This window comes from Pagrus pagrus, assembly GCF_965226575.1.
Source record: "Pagrus pagrus genome assembly, chromosome: 15".
In the NCBI taxonomy this organism is placed as follows: domain Eukaryota; kingdom Metazoa; phylum Chordata; class Actinopteri; order Spariformes; family Sparidae; genus Pagrus; species Pagrus pagrus.
The window spans coordinates 10,757,934-10,778,495 of record NC_140199.1 but is presented as its reverse complement, the minus strand read 5'-3'; the positions used below and the strand labels follow the sequence as shown (position 1 = coordinate 10,778,495).

Genomic DNA, 20,562 nt, shown 5'->3' with positions numbered 1-20,562 from the left:
GCCCGCTGAGGTTACACAGAACCAAAAGCGGCGCTGACAGGAGGGTCGTCCTGCGCCAACATGGCTGATGAAACGCAGAAAGCGCAGACTGCCCAGGCGGGCGGAGACACGATATTTGGAAAAATCATCCGCAAAGAGATACCTGCCACACTAATCCACGATGATGACCTGGTATGCATTTAATATTTACACTCATAAACGCATTTGGATACATTAAGTCGCACTGCTTCGTAACGTGTAACGGCTTCCTGCAGGCGGCGTTTAGCTAATGTTAGCTCCGCGCTAGCTGCGCAGGAAATGCTACTTTTACTGTAGGATGAGAGGTGAAACGTCTTCAAGAAAGTCCAGTTGCCTACGGTACAGCACTAAGAATTACTTTACTGTAATTTTGTGAGTATTTATACGTGTAGGTCGTTTATCACTGACCAAAAAATACTAATATCGTGCTTCCTGCAAAGATGCAGCACAGTTTGCTCTCAGACTACATAAATTGTGCTTTTAAAACTGAATGAGGCTTTTAACAGTTTGATAGGCTTCTATGCATGGTTTTGTTTTAGTTCTGCATGTTATAAGTCATCGCTCATCTTCTGCTGTCACTTGGCATCTGCAGCCTCTTGGCTTTCCACCAAAGTCTGTCAAGGTCCACTTGGCCCAATCTGCCTCCTACTGTTGCAATACTTTTCAATATGTAGCCACTGAAAATACAGACTGTGTGTTCATCTGTATTATTGTTTCTGTGATATTTGATATTGAAATATAGCACTATATAGACGTAGAAAACCCTTAATATGTTGACGCTGTGTCATATTCAGACAGAAGGCAACACCCTTGTGATTTACAGAGACAAACACCATCATGTAATTGCCATCTATCATCTTATCATCAATGCACTGAAGCCTGTTTGACAGGTGTTTGACAGGCTTCACTGCAGACATAACAAAACATACTGACAAACAGAAGGAGATTTTTATTATTAGAACAGCTGCAAATTATATCACACTACACTTAAAGTGCAAGAGAGAAAAAGGAAATGCTTGCTGTGTTTATTGTCCAGTCATGATGCGCATTGGTTCCAGTTAGTAAATCGAGGTAGTTTTTATTGCATTATATCATATAGATGTTTCTAATTATCTAAACCAACTCCACACCTGTCTGTACAGGCTGAACTTTTCTTCTAATGTGTTCTTTTGTATTTCAGTGTGTGGCCTTCAATGATGTTTCTCCTCAAGCTCCCATTCATATCCTCGTTGTCCCAAAAAAGCCGATTGCTCAGCTGTCTCTAGCGGAGGAGAGTGACGCTGCAGTAAGTATTGCCAGCTTTTATAATGGTTTGTAAAATTCCTTTCAGTGATTTGTCCTACTTTTTGTCACTGACCACTAGATGGAACCCTTCACAGCCATGTTGTCTCTGAACACTGTTGTAATCCAGTGGTTGTCTGCTTATACATACATCTGTGTATTTTCACGTCAGTCATTCATTCATTCATTCTCTCTCTCTGTTTCATAGTTGTTGGGCCACTTAATGTTGGTTGCAAAGAAGTGTGCCAAAGACGCGGGTCTGTCTGAAGGCTACAGGATTGTCGTCAATGACGGAAAGCACGGAGGCCAGTCGGTCTACCACATCCACATCCACGTCCTGGGTGGACGCCAGATGGGGTGGCCTCCCGGCTAACCGCCATCTCTCAGCACAGACCATCCAGTCATCATTAGTCACATCTGTTGTCTGACAAACAGTATCGTTAAGTCTGTAACAGTTTGTCATTGGAAATAAGAATCAAACACAACCTGGAAATTCATCAATGACAATAAAATTATATGAATAAAACTTCTTGTTTGTCTTTATCTAAAATTCCTCAAATCAGACGGCCTTTATTTAAAAAATATAAAGACAACTTTAAAGGTGCAGTATGTAGGATTTAGGGGGGATCCATTGGAAGAAATTGTATATAATATTCAAAACTATTTTTATGTTTTTATTAGTGTAAACCAAGATCCTCAACTCTATATACTAAATCTTACTCACTGCACCTTTTTAAATGTGTTTTTTTTATTTTGATCATTTTTAGCATATCTTTGTGTAAATAGATTCAAACACTTAATCATGCAAATGTTTCATAGTTCATTCAAAACAAAGGGGTAGCTGAGTCATTTGCATTTTCAGTTGAGACATGATTTGTCATCTAAAAAGAAGACGGGTCTACTTTTATTTAATAAGAATGATAGAAATTCTGTCTGAATATAAAATGAAACCTTTCCTTTTTTTTGATAAAAAAAATGCCTGCTAATGGTTGTTACAAAATCCAGTTTGTAATAGAGATTCTTTGTCGGTCAGTATCGGTGACATCACCTGGTTGTGAACAGGAACAATAAATATTGTAACCAGAAGTCAGTATTTCCCAGTCGAATCAAAACAGAGAAACAAGTGAATGGCTCTCTTTTATTAACAGTAAGAAACAATGCAGGTAGTCGAACAAATATAAAATGCATGAAACATCCACAAAATATTAAACAAAAAAATAAATAAAATGGTGTTTTTTCTTTACAAAAATGACAAAGAACACTGATCAGATGACACATGTAGAATTTCAAAAATAAACATGTACCTAGCATTCACAGTCCCCTAATTTCTTTTTTTTTCTTTTTTTTGATAAAACGGGAGAAAAGAGAAAAAAAAAAAAAACATGATTAGAGGCTTTGTTTGTACAGACAGAATAGTTCCAGAGAGGCAAGGCAGTCACTTCTGATATCATCCAAAGTGATATCATTCTTTTGTCAAACCCTTTGACATCTGATGCAGCCTTTCACTGCTTCTTCACTACTTCTGTATGAAAAAAACACCACAATCTGATGTGCAAAATAAGAGAATTCTTTTTAGACAACTACATCTTTTTCTTTTGTTTTAATCAATGCCCTTCTAGAGTCAAAATGGGCACTTCAAGGCATTGAAAAACATTGTACAGTACAGTATAGAGAGAAGGAAATGAACACGTATTCTGGTACCTAAATTCACTATTGCAAGAGTATCTAAGTACTAATATACTGCCTTACTTACTCTAGAACACAGACTATAAGCTGAAGAGAGATTCAGAAAATGGTTCGTCCCCATAAAGTAAGTAGAAAAGCAGCAAAGTCAATGAGAAAGAGGTTAACCTATACTGTCTCTGCAATGTTACAGCATCAGTATGCTGGAACTTCCCCCGCTGGTGGAAATAGAACAATGCAGCTATCTGTATACACACCGATTTGAAGCTGTATTACACATAAAAATCCAAAAATAGATGGGGAGCTTATTTTCAAGGAATGTGTTCCCAAAGAAAAATTATGAACCATAAAAGGCCTCTTTGTAAGTTGCCTGAAATTAAAACCCAATTCCAGCAGTTTTCCATGTTCGGGTTTTCTGTGTACTTCGTATGACAGACAAAGAAAATGAAATTTATTGTGAGGTGACTCAAGCATTAAAAAGTAAAGGTGTACAATATCTACAATGCCAGTATCTAAATATTATAAAATATTTAGTTTAAACAGATATTTTCTTCGCTCATCATTGCTATGTTTAAAAAAAGTCACATCACTCGTGACTGGAAAAAGTAGAAAAAAGCCAATTGGAAATCATAGGACACTTGAGTGGATGTATTGCAAAAAGCTAAGGGCACTGTCACAGAGACCAAAAGCATATGGCAGCAATGATTAAACTAGTGTTTCATTATAATAAATAAGCTTTTGCGATCTTTTATTTGTTGACAGAAAATGATTTGACATTCAGAGAAGGTGAGAAATATGATGAGATGAACTGCCATTTTTGAAATATAGATTCTCAGGCTTTTGCACGACAGATGAATTTCAAGATGGCTCAACTGCTTGAAAATGAAGCGATCAATGAACTTATTAACTTTGGTAAGTGAGAATTTTGAGTGAAAATGATCATTGGTTTCCCAAAGGCTGTTACTGTTGTGTAAAACTACCATTCAGTATTAGTAAGATCAACACAGACACCGACTAGCAGGAAGAAAGCTCTCTGCTCTGTCCTGTACATGCTACTGAAGGGACAAACACTTTTTCCAACTACTCGGAGAGAAGGGAAGGGAAGAGGAAAACATAATGGGTGAAGGAGAGACACAGAGATGGGGAGGCACTACAAATCCTTCCAACAGTTTGAGAGATGCATCAATGGACGGTTATGAAATATCTAAAACATCTGCAATTCTGCTTGGTTTGTGAACAGTTTCAGGCATAAAGCATGTTTGCATGACTGAGTGGTTCGTCAGGGTGGTTACTTAAGGCTGCTGAAATCTTTTTTACACTGAATAAGAGCTAATAAATCATTGCAATGTGCTGCATTTCATCATAGTGTAAATAGAACATATTTTGCAAGTGTTATTTTACAATGCATTCTGTTGGTCTGAAAGTACTTTATTAAAGTCTCAAAAGTTGTATATTATTAGAGGGGACAGGGGCTGCTACTATCGAGGATGTGTTTTAAGGCATGTCCTTAGTGTAGGAAGGGTCCACACACATGGAGAAAGGCAAGAGGAGACTGGAGGAGAGTGGAGACTGTACAACCACTGAGAGAGCAGCCAGGTAGCCTTCAGTCCATCGGGAAGTCTGGTCGGCCAGTTTAAAGTTGAAAAGTTGATAATATGACTGTCCAAATCAATCATGGGTGAATGTCCGTTCTGAAGGTATATCCATGATGCATCAGTTGGGAGTCTAAAGTTCAGTTGAAGCACTTCATTTCCGGCCGGGTCTGGTAACACTTTAGCTAAATGTTTATATTATACCCAAAATCCTCCACTGGTATAATCAGCAGGATTGTCCTGTGAGAAAAACTGGTTAAATGTTTCTACACCTGCTTCCGGACTCATTTATTTCACATAACACTGATTTCAGGGAACTTTCTGTTCACTTCTGTGCAATGGCCTCCTCTCCGCTCGGCCGTATGCGATTGAAGGGCAGTCCTCCGACCCCCGTTAACCCCAGACCCTTGCTGGGCTCTCGTGCTGGCTCCTCTGTGCTGGCAGAGGAAGCCTGAACCCTGGCGGTTGATCCTCCAGGCCCAGGGAGGATCTCCGGCAGTGATTCTTTGGCTTGGGGCGCAGACCCAGGGCTGGTGGCTGAGGGGGAAGTTGTTTTGGCGGTTTGGGGCTTGGTAGGGGTGGTGGGGCTGGCCAGGCCGAGGCTGGCCAGGGCGTCCAGAGTCCCATCTGGGTCTACCATCACATTGATCACTGGGACAGAAACAAGGAGAGAATCAATGTGTAGAAGTCAGTTTATATTTACAGCTAAAATAAAGTTAAATTTGTATTAAAGGCCCTGAAAACATTATTATGGCATGAGTGATAGCATCCTACATGAAGACACTTTCTTCTACCAAAGTTAGGACAGAGTTGGTTGTTTCACATAACCGATTTCTATATTTCTTGTTTTCGTTGTGCTCTTCTTACTGGTTTGACGTGGGTGGGGCTCAGTTGAGGAAAAGGTAATGTCAGGTACTTCTCTGCACCAGTCAAGACTTAGCATTTGAATCAGAATCTGATGACAGTTGGTGGGTCGTTTTGTTACTGTCACTCAAATCTTATCAAACCAGATCCACACAGTGCAGATGAACCAGATTAAGGGCTCATGTCCATATAATGTTTACCTTGAAGCTGCTTCTCAACTCTCTTCAGTTCGAGCAGAATTGAGGAGATCTCCTGAAGAGAGGAGGAGAAAATACAACAGAACTATTAGCTCCCCAATAATTCTTCACTTTCCTTGTCATTCAATATTGTTTTTATAGACAGAGAGGTTTCTGTACCTTGTTGGAAGTTTTCAGAAGAGGTACGTCACTCTCAGATCGCAGTTTATTCTCAATTTCATCCCAGTTCCTGTCCTTATCCTTAAACAATATCCTAGAAAAAGAACATAGAACAGGGTGCATGTTCATTCACAGTGGATTTGCCAATAGAAAGATTAGTATGAGTACAAAGACAAGTATGAGTACCTGATTTTTCCTGCTGTTCTGTCGACAGAATTTCTGATCTTGGTTGATAGCTGAGAAACTGAATTGAGCAGCAGGCTGTCCAACACCGCCTGAACACAGAGGAAAAGAAAATAAGTTTGAACTGACAACCTGAAGGTGAATGATTGGTATATTTTGTTGTCATGTGCTCTGTGTTCTCACATCCTCTCGGTTCCAGGTGCGTCTCCTCAGGGCTCGGGGTTCCAGGGTGTCAGGAGCTCGGGGGCGGAGCTCAACCGGCTTACCGTTGATCTCTGGTGCCTTAGTGGTTGAAATCACTGGAGGGATTTTCCTAAAGTTGAGGCTCTCATCAAACACCCGATCCACCAACTGGAGAAGGAGTGATGTAGAAGGCAGAGAAGAGGGAAATAAAACTCAAAAACTTGAATAAATTTCTGTCTAGTGATATTGCAGCTTTAAAAGATTTGTGAGAAATGAAGGAATTAGTGAGCTAAGCAGGCTCTAAAGCTTTAATTGTCCAGCCAATGAAAGTTACATTTTAATGCTATGCTGTTAAAATAAGTAAATCCTCTCATGGTAAAAAATAGAAGAATAAAAAAGGAGGAGTTAAAGAACAGCAGATGGGCGTGTATTATTGAATACTTCTCACAGCAGATGAATGCTATAAGGCAACAGAGAGGTTGCAATTTTTAATAAAGCAACACAGGAGGGATGGCGAAGGCGCAATGGAAGCACACGCAGTAAGTCAGTGATAGAAGAAGAAAAACGGGCACCTTTCTCATGCTCTCCTGTATATCCGGCTGGGTGGGACGTGCAGGGCCTACCTCTTCCCGGGTGTCGATGGCTGATCCTGGGGTGGTGGCGGCGGTGCTGACGGTGGTGCTGGGTGCAGTGCCAGATGAACTGACTGAGTCGATCTCACCGGCCACATCGTGGATCTCACGGGCCAAGATGGCCAAGTCCTTAGCCAGGTCCTGGCTGATCCTACGCACACATGGGAATAACCTGTTAACCATCAGACAGATGGAGGAGTTCTTTAGGATAGACATGAAAACATGCAACGTGCATACACAACAAACAACCTGTGATCACATACACATCACGATAAAAGTCAAGCAATAAAGGACAGCTCTTATTTAACACTGCATTTTAATATCATATTAAAACATTACATAGATTTGTGAAAGATTTCATTCTTATACTAACTTAATAGCTTCTTAATAGGTAAATCTTATACTGATCAATACCTGGCTATCTCCTCACTGTGTGCCGTCCAGTCCCTGATGTACTCCTCTTGCTCTTTCATGCGGTGTTTGACTCCCACTCCGCCTGGACCCGTCACCACGCTGGAGCCTGGGCTCGCGGTGGTGCTGAGTCTTGAGCTGCGGTGTGGGACGAGGTGATGAGGCCGCATGTGGGAGCGTCCTCCGTGCTTTGGAGAATTCCGGTTGGAGCCAAACTCTTCCTCTGAGGTTGAGCCGTACTCTGGTGGCAGACGCCTCCACCTGCTGCTACTGGACACTGTGAAAGTAATGGAAAAGCAATATTTAGTCAATATTACAGTGCTTTATTCAATTACAACACATGTTATTCATGAAGTTAATAAATGAGCTTGTGGACATGAGAAGCTTTGTTAATGAGGCAGCCCCCAGCCAATCCTGGTTTTATCGGAAATCAAGGAAAATCTAATTGTGCAAGTAGAGGTAGTAAATCTGTATTCTTAGGCAGTAGGTTTGAAGTAGATGTTATGATTATGGACCTAAACAAATGTAGATATACATAATTTAATAAAGATGAACTTCAGATTCAAATAGAAAGTTATTCTCTGAAATGTACTATCCTTTAACTAAAATAAAAAATGGGTTTGCTGTGAATTAGAAAGACTGTTGAAGCAAAGCATTCGATTTTTTGTATCTTAGTTCAGTTATTATTATTGGACAACGACAGGAATGTTTTGGCAACAATAAAACCGAAGTGAAAACAACAGACACGGCAGTACCAAAGAAACTCTACTTGAGGCAGCCAACAAAAGCATCCAACAAGGTACATAAACCTCGACAGAGCCAGGGATGTGTTAAGCTGTTTCAAAATGGTCACACAACAGCTGCACTAATGTAGCTGCACCATGATGAGACAACGCCATGCTCTATCAGTCTCTCAAGGGTAAGTTGGGACAAAGTCGAAGTGTCATGGATAAAATTCTCCACTAGGTGGAGCACTGTTGCAAAACCACTTGCTCTTGGATTTTGAAGTTTGAGATCCAGTGTTGTAAAATGTTTTGGAGGAAGTAAGAGTGTGAATAGAGCATTTGGGTCTTCATCACAGCATTACGTCATTTGATGTCAGGGAGGAGACACAGAGTTAACACGGCAAGATATGCAAGAACTGGGTCATCGTACTTCAACATGTACTAATACATGTACTAGTACTACACATTAAGATTCACATCTGGCAAAGTATTCAAAACAAATTTATGATTTCAGTGCAAAATTTGTATTTTCTTTTACAAATGACTTAAAATTAATTCGTAGAAATCTTGAGCTTGGTAGCAGCTTCTTTTGCTGTGACCCAGGTCTGACACACAAAACACACCAACACACACACTCTGTCTAATCAAGGCTCTACAGTTCTGGTACAGTACCCATCAGCTCTTCCTCTGGATCACCGCCCTCAGGTTCGGGCTGAGAGCTCTCTGGACGATGACAACCAACGCACAAGTTTGTCACAACACAGTGGAAATGTTTACAGACAAATGTTTAGACACCGACACATGATGAGGTGTAAAATTGTGCAGATTTTATAGACTTGATCCTGATACCACATGCTATCAGAAATAAGAACGGATATAATACAATTAGAAACCTTGATGGACAACTTTAATTTTCCCTCTTCTGACTGTTCCTTCAATATGTGAGAAAACCAGAAATTAGTTTCACCTGTGGGCGAGCAGTATCCAGCTGTAGTGGTCTTAGTCTTGGCCTCGTTCAGTTTGGACACGCTGTTGGCCCTCATCCTGGGTGTCAGCCTGTTCTCGGTTGGTGTTGATGCTCTCAAGCCTAGACGCAGAGCAGTCTCAGCTGACAGGCGGGGTGAAGAGGTGGAGCTCCGTGTCACTGTACACTCTGAGTCACTGCGGGCCGAGATGGAGCCCAGGCGGGTCCTACGTGGCTGAGCCAGCATGTCCAGTCGTGACAGTCCCTTCCGACCAGATGGCGGCTTAGAGGTGGAGCTGGTGGTGGACACCTCAGAAGCGACAGACACCCTGTCTGCATCAGCTAGATCCGTGTCAGATGTATCCCCCAGACGGGCGCGGCGCAGAAGGGAGGCTCTCGTGGGTCGTGGCTGAGGCAGCCCGGCCTGCTTGTTCAGGGAGGAGGTCGTGGCTGCCTGTAGAGTCCTGCTGGTTTTGGAGGATCCACCGGTGGATGATTTAAGTTTGGAGTGCCCCAAAGGTCCAGAGTACGTCTCTTGGTCTGAGGACAGGATGTCAGAGATGGGGAAGGAAGAAGTCTGGTCATCATCAGTGAGATCCAGAGAAGGCTGGCGTGCTCTGGAGGAGGCAGACTGCTGAACAGAGCGGCGTGTGTCAGTCCGGCTTGAAGACTCCACAGTTCTTGTTTTAGACTTCCTCTCCAAGCGTTCACGTGCACTTGCATTGGTAACGCTGGTCTTGGAGGCTGTGCTCATGTTGCTCTTCTCTCGGTGCATACTGCTGAAGGAACGTCGTTTTTGTTCGCCACCAGCTTTCCTCTCTCCAGTCACATGACTGGCTGTGCTGGCCGTGTCCACATCCGACTCAGGAGAGATGGAGCCGGTCCGAGCGGGGAAGCCAGAACCTGAACCATGAGTGGTGACTCCAGCTTTACTGCTTTTCTGGTCTAGTTTGTTTTCATCTCTTAGTTTGGCCTCCAGGAACGCCATGACAGCTTCAGTGTCCTTCAGGAGCGTAGCAGTGTCCATGCTGCCCACGGAGTCACTGCGTTCGCGCCCATTGCTGCCTCTGTTAATGCGTGGGATGAGCTCTGTAGGGACATTAGCGCTAGGCTTCTCAATTGTGAAGCTTCCCTGGCGCACCAGAGGCTTCCCAGACTTCTCTCCTTCTCCAGCTCCTGCTCCTCCTCCTCCTCCTCCTCCTTTCCTCTCCTCTGACCTCTTCCTCCGCTCAGTGCTGCCGGATGTCCGAACAGGAGCCTTGGACGGAGAAGATGTGGAGCTTTGTTTCCGTTTACTGGTCATCTCCACGTCTCCCTTGGGAGTTGGGGACTCCCCGTCTCCCTTGTTCTCTTTTTCTGGAGGTTCGGTGTCCTGTTTCTCCCCAATCTCGGACCTCAGTCCCAGAGCTTTGGTGCTGGATTTTGCCCGGGGGTCATCTACTGGGAGCTGGGGGAGCGTCCTGCGTTTGCGGTCTGTCAGACTGGAGGAGGATTCTCCTCTGCTGAGGGATGCACTGGACTCAAAGGCATCAGCTTCAAGAGAAAGAATAAACTCACTTAACTGAGATTCAAGACAATTTTAACATTAATTTAAAGTACATTCGAGTGCTACTTTATACTGTACATGCTTCTAAGTTTTGGCAATTCCTCCAGCTCAACATTGAATTCAGGCATATCCATTCTCTGCGATCAAGTAAATATGTACCTCTCTCTTTGTGCAGGAAGGTGGTTGTTTCTGCTCCTGAGCCCTCTGGGTCTGTCCTGGTGTGGTTGGCAGCTAGACTGGCCCACTGAGAGACCCAGCTCGAGTCACCAGGAAGAGCCTGAGGGGACACGAGAGGGGGATGGGTTGACAAAAGAGAAGGGAAAAAAGAGCAGTTAAGTCAATTGGTGGTGGCTCAAAGTGGCACAAAATATACAGAGCAGATCATCAGTGAGATTAGCATTCATGTGTTCATCTGAAATTGAAAATATGATGGAAAGTATTTAGTTTGTGGCAATGAAGGGTATAACTTGTGTTTTTCTTGCAAAATTATTTGATGCAGCCTATATCTGATGCACCCACCAGTGTCACCTTTCAAGAAAGTTTTAAGAAAAGCTGAACAGCAGCTCCTCATTTTACTGAGATAAAGATATCTATCTGTATCTAAACGACATAAAAGACATGATACAAAGGCTGTCAATGCTCATACACACTTTCCCCTCCCTCTGATGAAATGGCCTGGAGGGCTGAACGTGTCTCTCCTCATCTTGGCATGATCTAGGTCAGGGAGGACTAGCCTCCTCCCATGAGCAGACTAGGGGAGTAGAGCAGTCAAGCCATGGGAGTGACTGTGACTCACATCATGAAACTCAGCCATGATTCTTCGTCTACTGCTTATAGATTCTGTTACACTAAACTAGACTGAGAGCACATAAGTAACTGTGAGTCAGAGGTCATTTTTAACATTGGAATTTACCTTATCAACAAAGAATTAATCACATCAATATGGGTGTAATGTAAACTTGTGTAGTGGTGAACATATGAGGAGAGATTTAGAAAGAAAGACAGATAAAGAGAGAGACAACAAGAGAGAACCAAAAGTAAACTCTGAGAATAAAAAGTAGAATTGTGAACTGCAAAAACAAAACAAAAGAAAGACAAAAAAGCTGTTAAAGTATCGTTTTCTACCTCTTTCTCTGACTCTCCAGTCTCCTTTCCTGTTCCTTCTTTCAGGTCTGATAGAATAGAGGAGTTCTGGCTCTGCTGCACACCAAACACCTACCAATGTTTAAAAAATTAGGACAAAAGCTGAAAATATGGCAAAAATTGACATATTGCTAAAGTTTAATACATGCAAATCGTATGGCATTATGTATGTATTGTATGTATTATTGTCATACTTTCTAATTAGTCTTTAACTGTATGCATCCTAAAGACGTAAGTGCTGCAGCACACTTTTTAATGAAAGTATAACAATAATAATATTATTCTACAGTTCTCTTGATGAATAAAGGTGAACTGAACCGACAGAAGTAGATGCTGCTGAATTAAAGCAACGATCTGTACTTGATAGATGAGTACCATGGCAACGAACAGAAATCACACACACAGATATACACACATACATACACACATACACACTATTTACAAAAGGGAGAAGGAGAGGGAGAGGGAGAGGGAGAGGGAGAGAGAGCGAGAGCGGACAGACTGTGAGCAGTGTGCCAATTAGTGTGTCAGCTAATTACAGGAATTAGCATAACAACACTTCCAGTTTTGAATGTAATGCAGACTAACACTGCCTAGAAATACACCCAACTAATTATATCACTGCTCCTCCTAACACCTGTATACAACACTTGAAGGGAAATGTGGCTCTTTAAGATGTAATTTAGTAAAGTTTAAATTATGTCTACAGTATGTAACAACCTTAATTGACAACTTAGCTTCCTAAAAATGAGTAGATATGCCTTCAATCACAACTTCTGAATCTTGAAGGTAGCAATTAAAAACTCTAGTAAATGTTCTGCTATTTGTACATATTTAAAGGAAGTATTTCTTCTTAGCCTGACTTTATCTATAATGAAGGTCAAAAGAAATCCTAGCAATTCCCTTATTTTCAGCCCGAGTCAGCCAAATCTCACCCTGAAACTAACATTAAGCCATCTCTCTGTAAGTGTATTGCTTTGCCCCTTTCAGTCAACAATGAAAGAGTGCTGAGCCAAAGGACAGGGGCGGCAGTAAGAAACTGATGGTGTTTTTTTAACCTCCCTGGAGCAGCGTTTCATAAAACAGGGCAGCGCTTGATGGAGCAGGTCTCCTCAGGCTATTACAGAAGCATTAGGTTTACCAATGGGACTGACAGGATGGAGTGGTGGTCAGGCGAGGCAACTGAGAGTCGATAGCTTTGTTTCAGTGGCAACAGCACAAATCTGTCTCAAAGGACATGCCAACTCTAAAAGTGCTAACGAAGCAGGTAATAAAGAGACAATTAACCTTGCTCTGGACCTTTTGTTTCTCTTTAGAATTACTGCAGAGTAAGTTCGAATGATGCTCTTGTCTTTCCACTTGCTACTTTTACAGTCACAAATAAGGAAAGAGGGCACCAAGGAAGAGGTTTTCATACATTTTCTGGGGTGATTCTTGTAATATGAACTTTAGGACCTATCAGCAGAAAAAGCAATGATTCTCCAAATAACCTCTATTTGAACTTATTTAAACTATCGTCAGAGAACCAATGTTTTTTTCTTAATCTCCAAAGTGCTTGTCTGGACATGAGATTTAAAGGAACTTGCATTATTTTGCTATATTTTTGCTAATGACATGAATTCATGAATAAACACACAAATTAGACAAACATTACTCAGCTCCAGTTAACAGTTTACAGTCTACTTAAGTTTATTCGACTGCAGTCAATTATCTAAACTACATACAGCAATACAAATTAATAATCGCAACATGCAATTATATTCATGTTGCATTGGTAAATAGTCTTATGTTCATATCATGACAAGTACAACAGTAACATAGCAACAGAAAACAGAGTGTGTCTGGCTGTCTGGGAATGAGCCTCAAAGTAAAAGTAAAATATTAAATCTTCCAATAATTTTGATGCGATTCCTATTGCATCTCCTCAAGCCAGGATTAAGATAATGCAGTCAAGACAAATTATTGTGATGGCTGAGGTTCACATTCCTACCTTGTCTATCATACGCCGGGCCTCCTCTTCCTCTGGGTTCCTGTTCTCCAGTTCAATAGTGTAGGTCCCTTTATCGCTGTGGTCATCCTCTGCATCTCCTCCAGCATTTCCCGCTCCTCTCCCCACGACCGAGGCGTCCTCGCTAGGGGTGGTGGGACTACCTGTCGCCAGCCCGGTACTGGCTGAGCTGCGACCGATACTCGGGTCCTCTGATCTCTGCTTGAGAAGGACGCGGGCAGCGGTAGGGGCACCTGCAGTCACTGTAGCTGGTATTGGAGCTTGGACCTTACCTAGAGGTAACAAAGTATAGAGCAGAAATACATCTATTACAAAAAAATATATACAAATGCACAAACACATGTAACATGCTTTCACAAAGGATCATGTTACAGAGACAAGTCGCTGTAGTGAATGATTTTAATGAATGAATGACAACAGCCCTTAGTTAACAGATTTACTGCAACTTCTGCAAATTAATGTATAAGTTTTATTACCTGAATCTGAGGCAGCAGAGGTGGAAATGCTAAACACCTTGGGGTGAGAGGGAGGCTGCGGACACAGTCCCTCCCCGCCAGCTCCTGTTCCCAATAGGGGTGCAGTCTGGGAAAAAGAATAAGACCGGCGCTTGCGAGGGTTTTCCTCGTCGTAGAACTCGATCATAAAGGCCGTGCGGGAGGTGGTTGCTCTATTCCCGCTCACTGTTACGTTGCCTCCTCCTGTCCCTCCCGCTCCTCCCAAGTGGCCGTGTGCTGCTTTTAGGCGCTCCTCGAGGGCATGGCGGCGGTTCGCGAAACGCAGGCCCAGTCCATTCTCTGAGTCACTCTGGGTGCCATCCTCATGTTTGCTGCCTGTCACGACACAAGAAATAGAGAACAAAATGAAAAATATGAACAATATTCCACATTGCAATGTACAAATATGTCAAATATGTCCAATTCACAGTCAAATATATCAGTTTGCAGCTGTTTGTTGCCATTGTGCATCCATAAACTAACAAAACAGCAGTATTGTGCAGCAAAACAATGTATGTGGTTGTTCAGAGAAGAAGAAGATGAAAAAAGTTCCCATATAGACCACAGCACATAACCACATCTTCCTGAAAGCACATCCATTGTGGACACCACAACAAGAAACAAATGTTTGCTAACCTTTACAGCCTAAAAGAACCAGAAACCTTCGCCTGTGGCCTGAGTACAACAATCAACTATCACAATGCCTGGTTTACCTACCACATTACTGCTATTTCTACATTTTGATCAGTCTGGGGCAAATCAGCATGTCCTCTCAGTGTACGAAGGCAGACAGTGTGCCACACTAATCCAGACATGCCACCCACACGGTTACTGGCCCTGCCTACTGGCAGTGAGAGAGAGTGGCGAGGGGGAGGGGAGGAGGAGAATATGGAGGGGAAAGCGGAGTATGAGTCTGGATAAGAGTGTGGTGGAGACAGATAGGGCTTCAGGGATGGAGGAGGAGGAGGAGGAGGAGGGGAGGTGAAAGGAAGCTGGGAAGAAGGAAAAGAGGAGGGTGGATGGGAAAGGAGAGAAAGTGGATTAAGTGGTAGAAAAGAAAACTCCAACAGAGAGAGAGTGGGAATTCTTGACTGAAAGAGGCTCAGGATGTAGTATATCGTCACTAGAGTTGACAGCCACTCACACAATCAGCCTGTCAGTTAACGAGCTGACAGTCAGGGTGTCAGAGAGAGGAGGGGAGGAAGCACCATGTGGCTGTTTTTATGGATGACCGGATGAGAACGCTACTTCATACGCTTTCATAAATCATGGCACAGGTTTGGATCTCATGCTTTCTCTTAACTAATAAATCATACAATAGCATCACTTCATAATCTAAAGTCTACGTCTGTTCCTGAGCTGATTAGTTAAATGGATTAATCTCTTCCCATCCCATACAGTGTAACTTCAGATATTTAAAATGACTTTAGTTTAAAACCACGTTGTGATGTTCAAAGCTGTTTTTACAATAGCCACAGTGTGCAAAAGCTGAATCAAGTACTAGAAGTGGACTGCCCTCCAAGAGAAAAGAGGACAAAATGCTGGTTGTATGGCTGAGTGGACTACAGTGGTTTGTCGGGAGAACTGTCCAGACACTGGGACTTTGAATTAGTCTGATCCTATGATGTCACTTCACTTTTTCTTTTTTTCCAGATTTATCTTTACTGTTATCTCCACTGAAAGTCCAATTAGAACAGTGCTGTATGAAAATTGATGTGGATAATGATTTTGCACATTTTGAAGAATGAAAACAATAGAGAGGTGAAGTCCCGCCCCTTCCAATCGGACCTTATTTTTGGAAAAAAATTGTACAATATTCAATGGAAAGAGACAAATACATTTTTGATCCAATTTGAATTGTGCCATAAATTACTCATATGATGTTTGTCGATTTAAAAGACAACCAGGATCAAGAAAGTCACACTTTGTTGTATATATATTAAAATATCATTACATTTTTGTGTGAAACCACTCAGTGATACACACAATATACATCAACCAACATGGCCTTCACCTTGGCACAGAAAAAGTATATAAAACGGCGCTGCTGTTATACGATAGGAGAGTTAGCCAGTATTGTGAGCTACCAAATACAGGACAACTCTACAAGGTCTTGGTTTACTGTTGGGTGTGTAGTATCTGTAATTAGTACTTTCAGTCTTATACTTGATTAGTTTTAAGACAAATTTACAGTTGGAAAAGATGGACAAAAAAATCTTTTAAATTGACAAACATCGTGTGTTATTCATAGCACAATTCAAATTGTTTTTTTAGATTATCTCTCATCATTCACTACCGTATATATTTTTTCTGATTTAAGAAAATTTTGTCAGGAAAATGTGACATTTGTCCAAATAAAGGCAATTTATCAATATCAATAGAGGTATTCTATTTGTGCACTTAAAGGGGGCACTCCAGTCATTTTGTTCATGAGGATCCTTAACTCATCAAGGTTAGAACTACTCAGCTTGTGACTGCAGTTGTTTAATGTCTTCTGTAGCTCTTAAGACGCTCTTCATATCTGAGATAATAACCCTGGTGATGTTGCAGTGATGTCATCATCTCGCTTCAACTTTTGAATCTTCACATTTATAACAGAAGGCCTATGCTACAAATTTGGGGGGTGGAGTTGCATTATCGGAATTGTAGGAGCCAATACTTTTAGAGCTTGACCATTACTAGGAACTAAATGCCAAGATTCCTCAGGCTCTGCTGCTTTCTTTGTTTTAATCTATCTCTCACAACCCAAGAAACTTTACTGAAAATTAATTTGATCTAGTACTGTTTCCATATTGGGGTATCACAATGGCTCTGCAGCCTTGGGCATATTTCTGAGTCTGCAGCTAATTTGTCACATTCCAAAGTCTGTCCTGTCTTTTATCACTTTAGGAAATTTAATAACGCATGGCATAAAATAAAAATAAAAAAATAGCATTAATGGAATAAGGGAGGAAAGCAGCTGAGCGTTACAGTAGATTGAGCAGATCAGCAGATAAGCAGACTGAGAGAGGCAGGTCTTTCATGCTACGTGTCCCAGACAAAGAAGCCGTTGGCAGGGCCAGAGGAGAACAGAGCTATCTGTGAGAGTCCAGCGCTCTGCCCCAATCGCCCCGCCATGACTCACAGTGGAGCTGGCCTCTGCCTCCACCGCTGGCCACACACACACATGCACACAAACATACACACAACTGAGCACCCGGCACGAGGATGCACTTACTTACAGGCATGCACAGCTGCAGAAACAGACAAGCACATTTGCAAACAAACGTACATGGAATCTTACTGCATTTAAGCTTACAAGACAGTATAATACGCACACACAATATGAGAGTTCAACCATTTTACAATTGCTGCGAATGATATCGATTGTGCATGAAATACTGATCATGAATGAAAAACAGAAAAATTCTTGCATCCTCAATAACATTTCCAATCACATATTTAAAGTCTTACACGTATTAGAATGCAGAGATCTTTAGATGTTACAATAATACACCCAACAATGAAAGAAATAACAGACAGTATAAAGATTTATCCTCTATTTTTCTCCTTGTAGCAAGAAGAGAAAGACTCACCTTGATGTTTACAAATCAAAAGCTTTGGCTCAGTTGCCTCCTCGCTAAACCTCTGCCTCTCTCTCTGCCTCGTACCTCTATGACACACCCAAAGCACATCTCACACGCCTCTTCTCACACACGCTGCACTGCCTGTCTGCAGATCAGTGCTGAGCATTTCTCAAATACACACATGCAGCAAACACACACACGACGGATTTCTGCCACACAAATCCACATGCGAGCGGCAAATGCTGCACACACGCCCTGAATCAGCGCTGAAATTCGTTTCTCACACATGCTCCCGCAGCATTCTCACACACAGACACAAAGACATCACTGCTAGCTTTTGCTATTTGTAAATGACTGTATTCTCTCTTTCCCTCCCATCATTTGCATCACTGTTACTATAACAACTATCTGCCAAAAACCGCTCTCTCCTCATTTGCTGCCTCCCTTTCCACGTTCACTGCAGTCCAGGCAACAAGCCTCTCTCTCTCCTTCGTGCCTTTCTTTGTCCAATCATCTTTGCTGTTACTGCTAGAAATGCTGCACTCAGCGTTACAGTGAGGCTCTCCCGCCTTCCTGATCCCCTCTCCTGTCTTTCCAGTGTACCTGTTTTTTCACACCTCACATGGACACAGCCGGCATCAATAGACCACTTCCTATCCAGCTGTCCACTTGCCCTCTATCCATCCCTCTTTGTCCTCTCACTCCCTACTCATCCCACCTTTCTTTTCTCTTTCATCTGGTATTTTTGCTTTTCCTACCTAAACTCACATCACAACCAACCACAGTCCATTCACTCTCTCTCTTATTAAGAGGAAATACCAAGGGCCAGCTCATTAAGCATCAATCAGTCACAATTAGAAACACTGCAGACTCCAGCAGTCCCAAAGTCAGTCAGACAGTCAGTTAGCAACATAATCATCCATCAGGTGAGCCACTCCATCAGTCAGCTGACATGCATGTAGTACTAACCCCGTCTAATGAATTAGCTTCCCCTGCTTTAAACTCCTGCATTAAAGATTTCCATTTTCATCAGCTCCTCTCTGCTTGTCCCTCCCCCACACATGTCAACAACATCATAAATTGACCTCCATTTAATTAACTCATGACCAGCATGCAGTCTACCATAGCCTAGCTTAGCTTCATACTTAAACTCTTTTTACTGGCACCACTAACACTGCCTGGTCCGGCCCATTCTCATAAAATCTCTGTGCAGCAGGAACCCACTCAGCAGTTGGCTGCTTGCAGGTAAAAGGAACAAAGACACACACAGAAGTATGCAATTTACAGTCATGGCAATCTCAAACCTTACCCCAAGGATACATAGCAACAAGCCCACAGAGGTAACCAAAGAAGTTTTAGATGTCCACACTGACAATTCAGACAAAACAAACAAACCAAAAGCCACGTCTCTTTACTGCCATGAAGTAGTATATGAGTATGTGCTGCTCACTGGATAATGACTGTAAATGGTGAAAAAGTTAAATTCAATGGGGCGCTGTGCTATGCTACTCATGCTAAGCCTGGTCATGTCAGAGCAGTAGAGGAGTGGATAGGGGTTTAAAAGTTTCTGTCTGTTAGCTGCTAATCCTCTGGCATGTTTACCACAGCCAACAACCTGTCTACCTAACGAAGAATAAACCCAGTTTTCACACAATATAGGAAGAGACATGGACATTTGAGACAGTGTGTAAAATCTTGTAACATTAAGGTATGACACTAGTAGTCTGATGATAATTTAGGTAAAACTAATTGATAATTCACAAGGGAATATTATTGCAGTGTGCAAATTAAAATCTTCTGTATGAGAAAGAAAAGGAAGAAGACAAGAACCAAATAAAGCTGCAGCACATAGAAATGTAAACAGAACCTTCACCTTTTAGCCTTTTGAGATGGACTGGCACGTCACTCTTGATGCTCTTGCTGTCGTCCTCCGTTGACTCACTGCGCACCAGAGTGGGGTCGTTCTGGGCTAGCCAATCGGCCACCTTGCTCTCCGACGCCATCATAGCGGCTTGCAGTGTGCTCAAGTCCCTTCCTCCCGCTCCTCCGCTTCCTCCTCCACTCTTCTTGGAGCGAGATCTGTGGTGGTCGGGTGTGAACTTCGACACATGGTCTTTAATGGTGACTTTCCCAGGAGAAGTGTTGTCAAACTCTATGGTGAAGGACGCGTGACCTTGGGCTGTAGAGCAGACGTTGCAGTTGTGTCAGTCGGTGTCAGTCAGCAAGTACAAATAAAAGTTCTGCTGGGTGATGAACTTTTAAAAAATAATTATAAAACTATGGTATAATGGTACTTTTGGAACGTTTGGAAATATATGGTACGTCTCGGTATGATCAAATCAGCTGATGATTTCTGTTGGAGAATGACTGCTGTTTGTGCTGAACAAACAGGGGCCACTTCCCTTTTTTGTGTTGTAAACTAATTCCTCTTAGTGCCATAAAGGACACATTTCTCAAAAAGGCATCATTGTAATGTAAATATACAATTACTAATGTCACAAATTAATCTAGTAGTCTCATTTGATAACACAGACACCATAAACCTATATTCCCTTTAAACTCTGAAGGAGAAAAAGTATACACACAGTGACTTTTATTTACAATAGAATAAATTAAATGTGTACAGCACCTGCAGTGGTGTGGGCGGCAGTGCCCTCTGTGTCCTTGGTGGGAATCTCATGGATGCCGTTATTGGCCATGTGACCCTCCTTGGTAGGGATCTCAAAGTAACTGGAATCATGAGCGGAGGACGCATGAAGGCCGTCCTCTCTAGCTTTCTCCCCTCGACGTGCTTCTTTGCTGTCTGAGGTTGAAAAACAAAAAGATGTTACTAAGGTTAATGATTTAAATTTAGACTGAGTTGAAAAAGATTAGGTGTAACAGATCTGTATGACTAATATAGCAAAACAGTAA

General features: G+C 42.2%; 2 protein-coding genes across 10 annotated transcripts in view; one reads left to right on the top strand and one right to left on the bottom strand.

Annotated features, from left to right (window-relative positions):
• The first annotated feature begins 12 nt into the window (after window positions 1–12).
• Window positions 13–1,841, top strand: hint1 (histidine triad nucleotide binding protein 1). Its single transcript, XM_084375170.1, has 3 exons — window positions 13–171; window positions 1,199–1,303; window positions 1,508–1,841. Exons 1-3 carry the CDS (start codon window positions 61–63, stop codon window positions 1,670–1,672), a joined length of 381 nt encoding a protein of 126 aa, XP_084231296.1. The 5' UTR covers window positions 13–60; the 3' UTR covers window positions 1,673–1,841.
• Window positions 1,842–2,423: 582 nt separating this feature from the next.
• cep170aa (centrosomal protein 170Aa) overlaps window positions 2,424–20,562 on the bottom strand; it is a 41,794-nt gene continuing 23,655 nt past the window's right edge. For 2 of the 9 annotated variants that reach the window (XM_084375315.1, XM_084375314.1), the window contains 15 exons: window positions 20,279–20,452; window positions 19,523–19,828; window positions 14,066–14,419; window positions 13,572–13,861; window positions 11,564–11,653; window positions 10,598–10,715; window positions 8,896–10,425; window positions 8,601–8,651; window positions 7,207–7,480; window positions 6,733–6,964; window positions 6,161–6,328; window positions 5,981–6,069; window positions 5,795–5,888; window positions 5,639–5,690; window positions 2,424–5,225 (listed from right to left, as the gene is read on the bottom strand). In XM_084375315.1, coding sequence (XP_084231441.1) covers window positions 4,900–5,225; window positions 5,639–5,690; window positions 5,795–5,888; window positions 5,981–6,069; window positions 6,161–6,328; window positions 6,733–6,964; window positions 7,207–7,480; window positions 8,601–8,651; window positions 8,896–10,425; window positions 10,598–10,715; window positions 11,564–11,653; window positions 13,572–13,861; window positions 14,066–14,419; window positions 19,523–19,828; window positions 20,279–20,452 — 4,148 coding nt within the window. In that variant the 3' untranslated portion in view covers window positions 2,424–4,899. The remainder of the gene's footprint in view (window positions 5,226–5,638; window positions 5,691–5,794; window positions 5,889–5,980; window positions 6,070–6,160; window positions 6,329–6,732; window positions 6,965–7,206; window positions 7,481–8,600; window positions 8,652–8,895; window positions 10,426–10,597; window positions 10,716–11,563; window positions 11,654–13,571; window positions 13,862–14,065; window positions 14,420–19,522; window positions 19,829–20,278; window positions 20,453–20,562) is intronic. The other 7 variants (XM_084375318.1, XM_084375316.1, XM_084375320.1 and 4 more) reach the window with 7 other exon arrangements.

Excerpts from the sequence above, each read along its gene's own strand:
- hint1 (XM_084375170.1), top strand. The coding sequence starts at position 61 with ATGGCTGATGAAACGCAGAAAGCGCAGACTGCCCAGGCGGGCGGAGAC. Across the intron at positions 172-1,198 it reads TAATCCACGATGATGACCTG|TGTGTGGCCTTCAATGATGT; the intron begins GTATGCATTTAA and ends TTTGTATTTCAG. Across the intron at positions 1,304-1,507 it reads CGGAGGAGAGTGACGCTGCA|TTGTTGGGCCACTTAATGTT; the intron begins GTAAGTATTGCC and ends TCTGTTTCATAG.